The following is a 4,473-nucleotide window of genomic DNA, read 5'->3' as shown; positions in this document are numbered from 1 at the left end:
TTCCAGGTTATATTTAAACATGTTTTTGGTGCATTGTTTTTGTATTCAATGTGCTTCGCGAAGGAGAGCCTAGGGGTTAGTTTTATTCCGAGATATTTATATTCATTTACTATCCGGAGACATTCTCCTTTATATAACCACTTTTCATTATCCGCGAGTTTGCCGCCCTTCCTAAATACCATGATTTCCGACTTGTTCTGGTTCACTTCCATACCACACATAACACAATATTTCGACAGATTATTAATCATCATCTGTAGAGTCTTGGCATCATCCGCTAGCAAAACGATATCGTCTGCGTACATGAGTAATCGTATGTTAATATCGTCTATATAAATACCTCCTCCTAGAAAATCATGCATATCGTTTAGATATAATGCAAATAATACCGGTGACAATAGGCATCCTTGCTTAACACCGTATGTTGATTCAAAATATTCCGATAATTCTTTGCCTGTCCAAACCGCCGACTTGTTGTTCATATATACATTTTCTATAAACCTCACCAATTTTGTTGATAATCCCAGTTCATGCAATTTGTATATAAGGTATTGCCTAGGAATTGTATCAAACGCCGCTCTGAAGTCTACAAAAAATGCGTATACCTTCTTTTTTTCTTCAAACTTTATATTTACAATCGCTGATATGTTAAACACATTGTCGACAGTTGAATATCCACTTCTAAATCCTGCTTGGTATTCATTAAGTACTTTAGATCGGTTTATCCAATCAGTTATCCTAGTGTTTATCATACCCATCATCAATTTGGCAATGCAGTTCATGAAACTTATTCCTCTGTAATTGCTAGATAAGTTAACATCTCCCTTTTTGTGTATTGGGTAAATAATACTCGATCGAAACGTTTCGAAATCATCCAGGCCATTTAATATTTGGGTATACCGTCTGCAAAGTAGCATGAGAAAATCATCTGTTGCATTCATAAAAAATTCATTTGTTACTCTATCTTCCCCCGGTGCTTTATTCTCTTGAAGTTAACGAAGTTTAAATTATGGAACACCTTCGCTTTAAGGAGCTTTGTGCCTCGTTTTTCTAACACGAGCTAAATTCTGGAGGATATTGTACTGAACAGGGTTTTAATGTTGACGAGACAAGGTTATACTGGAAGCGAATGCCGGAACGAACATTTATTTCAAGAGATGAAGAAACTGCATCTGGTTACAAGGTGTCCAAGAAAAGACTCACATTGTTGCTCGGTGGTAATGCTTCTGAAGACTTCAAACTTAAACCATTGGTTTATATGTCCGAAAACCTGTTTGGACAAAAAGCAGTTACCTGTTATATGGAAGTCTAACAAGAAGGCTTGGATGACTAACAGCATGTTTCACTTTGTCGAACGAAAATGAAAACGAAAGACAAACTACTAAACTCGTGAATGATTTGCAAATTTTGAAAATCAAAGTTTAGGTTTTTTCGTTCGCATTCATTTTCTTTCGACATAGTAAAAAAAATCTTTTTGAGGATTGGTTCAAAATTTATTTTTGTCCAGTAGTGGGATTCTGTAAGCCATTTTTTGGTTACCGACAAAAATCGGTAACATTAAAAAACAAAATTATAAATGAAAAGTATCAATAAAAGTTGACAGCACTGTTGCTATCGATAGTATTAAGCAACAGCTTTATTTTGGTAGTTAACTTACAGACAAATTTAGTTAATTACCGAAATTATTAGCATTTTAATTTTACCGATATTTGTCGGGAACTCGAAAAATGAGTTACAGAATTCCAATACAGAAGTGAAAGCCTATTTGCAGAAAAAAATTTAAGTCACAAGGCATTACTCCTAATGTATAATGCTCCAGGACATCCTGCTTACTTATCCGAAATATGCGAGCACGTACAAGTTGAGTATCTTCCGAAAAATACTACATCTCTTATTTAACCTATGGATCAAGGAGTCATTGCAAATTTTAAAGCATATTACTTACGAAGAACAAAACTCCTATTTCAAAGAGATTATTCAAGATGCGCCTCCACATTATATTCTTGGTAAAAGACCCATATTACTCTCGTATCTCTGTAAATTATGACACAAGTTTTCGCAATATACACATTCTACAATTACAAGGATAAGCTAATAATTAGCATACACATTTCTCAAGTAATGTTGGTTTGTTGGGTTGCCTTTTGTAATAGAAACAATTTGTGAATTGAAAATTTTCATGTCAAAAACAAAATCTCTCTTTTTTAATTGTGTGGGTGAGCAAATTGACAAACACCGACAGCACGACCCTGCAGCGAGCAAAGAACCAAATGTCCCTATGTTACTACCTTTTTTCTATAGACAGTTGCACTTTTGACAACGTCGTTAATTTGTCTGTTGTTTGCGAGTAGTATTTGATTAGAGACACGCATTCTAGCGATTTTCTAATGACACTGTCAACGAACGCGTCAACAGTTTGTTTTTTGTCGTTGTGCTGTGCTTCTTTTATGTGTGTTTTGTTTTTGTTTTTTGGTGTTATTTTGGCAATAGATACACATTTTATGTCATTTGTTTTATAGATCTCAAAAGTGAAACACGTGTGAAGTTGTGAAATTCATTTTGGAGATTTTATTGTGAAAAACGGTGATTGATAATATTTCAAAGATTTACCAACAAAATGAGTAAAAGTAATTATAAAAGATTAATTAAAAAAAAAAAAACTAGTGTACAAAAACAGAAGTTTGCAATGTGAACAAGGAAATCGTCAAATGGAATTTGTGGAAGACGGCGTGGATTTTGTTGATGATTTCGTCGAAAATTGAGTAGTTGAGAAATTGTCATTGCGCGATAAACTTAAAAAATGGTGCATGGAAACTTCTCCTACAAAGAAATGTTTGGAAAAACTGTTATTAATATTAAATGAAGAAGGTCTAGATGTTCCGCTCTCTAGAGAACCTTTGTTGGGCAGAACAACAAATATTTTAATTAGAAATGTCTCACCTGTAATTTATACTCACAATGGAATAGAAGCGCAACTGAGAAAAGTTGGCCAGGATTTAGAAAATCATGACGAAGTCGAACTGGATATTAACATATATGGAATTCCACTGTTCAAAAGCTCCCGTATTCAGTTGTGGCCAATTCTTTGCAGAATCGTCAACATTCAGGAGAAAACACAACCGTTTGTTGTTGGCCTTTATTTGGGAAGCACTAAACCTGGTTGCGTCAAGGATTATTTAAAAGATTTCATTGAAGAAATAACCTTACTAAGAGACCAGTTTATGTTAGAAGGGAGACATTTTAAATTGAAATTACGTTGTTTATCGTGTGACGCACCAGCGAAGGCTTTTATTTGCGGCGTTCCTGGACATACATCAACTCACGGCTGTACGAAATGTACCCAACTTGCAAAGAAAGTTGATAACGTTTTGACATATAGTAGCGTTAGTGGCTCCCTGATTTCCGACGAGGACTTTGCTGCTCGAAAGTATCCTTGCCATCATTCTCAAATGTTCAAACAGGAGAAAACTCCCCTCGAAGAAATAGTATTTGGTATGATATCTCAAACGCCCCTAGATAGCATGCAGATTTTGGCAGAACACAAAGTTTTATTGGATCATGTCAATTTTTCCTATAAAATCTGAAGAAAAACTAAGGGAACTAGATAATCTGCTTGCGAAACATGCAGATCCATATGTAAGTATGTTCGTTTTAAAAAACAGAAATCGTAATTAAATAATTATTATTTCTCCAGATTCGACAAATGAAAAATCTCCTTATAGTTAATGCTGAACGCAACCTTCACAAAATACCAAAATATTATAATGAATTTCAATGTGGCAAGAAAGGTCTACGACACTATAGCAACGTGCTTTCAGCAATTATAGGTAAAACGTTTTTACATATATTTTTTGGAATAGTAAATTAAAATATTTTTTTAAAACTACAGAAGTAATATCGGCATATAATGAATCCCCAGATAAAACTCTTAGTTCAGCTTTCCAACGCCAAAAGAAAAAATATTTCAAGCAAAACAGCCGAAGCCAGCTTAAAATAAAACAAAATGACGAAAATAATGAACAACTATAGATTTTAAGACTTTTAAAATAACGCACGGTTTAGCCAGCCTTGAAGAAAGTGAGCTTTATAATTCCTTTTTATTTTAAAATAATATGCAAAGACTGTTTTAATGAATGTATACGTTAAAATAACGTAAGGTTTAGCCAGCCTTGAAAAAAGTGAGCTTTTTAAATCCTTTTAAGTTTATAAGATGAAATACGAAGACTGTTGAACACAATAGATATAATTTAATCCAAAATGTAATAATAACTGTAATAAAAACCAAATCTTAAATTTAGAATTTTAAACTAGCAATAAGAATGGTCATATACACAATCTTTTTAAATGATTATATTTTTGTAAATGAATATATGTCTTTCAGAAACTGACCTCTGAACTGTGATTTATTTTGTTTCGTTAATAAATAAATTGAAAAAAAAAATCAAGACTTTTTACTCTAAAGTGCCTCTAAAA

General features: G+C 33.3%; 1 protein-coding gene across 1 annotated transcript; it reads left to right on the top strand.

Moving 5' to 3' along the window:
* Positions 1-3,528: 3,528 nt before the first annotated feature.
* LOC141397693 (uncharacterized) lies at positions 3,529-4,170 on the top strand. Its single transcript, XM_073974331.1, has 3 exons — positions 3,529-3,636; positions 3,695-3,827; positions 3,890-4,170. The coding sequence occupies exons 1-3, from the start codon at positions 3,559-3,561 to the stop codon at positions 4,027-4,029; spliced, it is 351 nt and encodes a 116-aa protein (XP_073830432.1). The 5' UTR covers positions 3,529-3,558; the 3' UTR covers positions 4,030-4,170.
* The last annotated feature ends 303 nt before the right edge of the window (positions 4,171-4,473 follow it).

This window comes from Musca autumnalis, unplaced genomic scaffold (genome assembly GCF_047663935.1).
Source record: "Musca autumnalis isolate F117 unplaced genomic scaffold, ASM4766393v1 scaffold_3, whole genome shotgun sequence".
Taxonomy (NCBI): domain Eukaryota; kingdom Metazoa; phylum Arthropoda; class Insecta; order Diptera; family Muscidae; genus Musca; species Musca autumnalis.
This window is presented reverse-complemented; position numbering and strand designations above follow the sequence as displayed.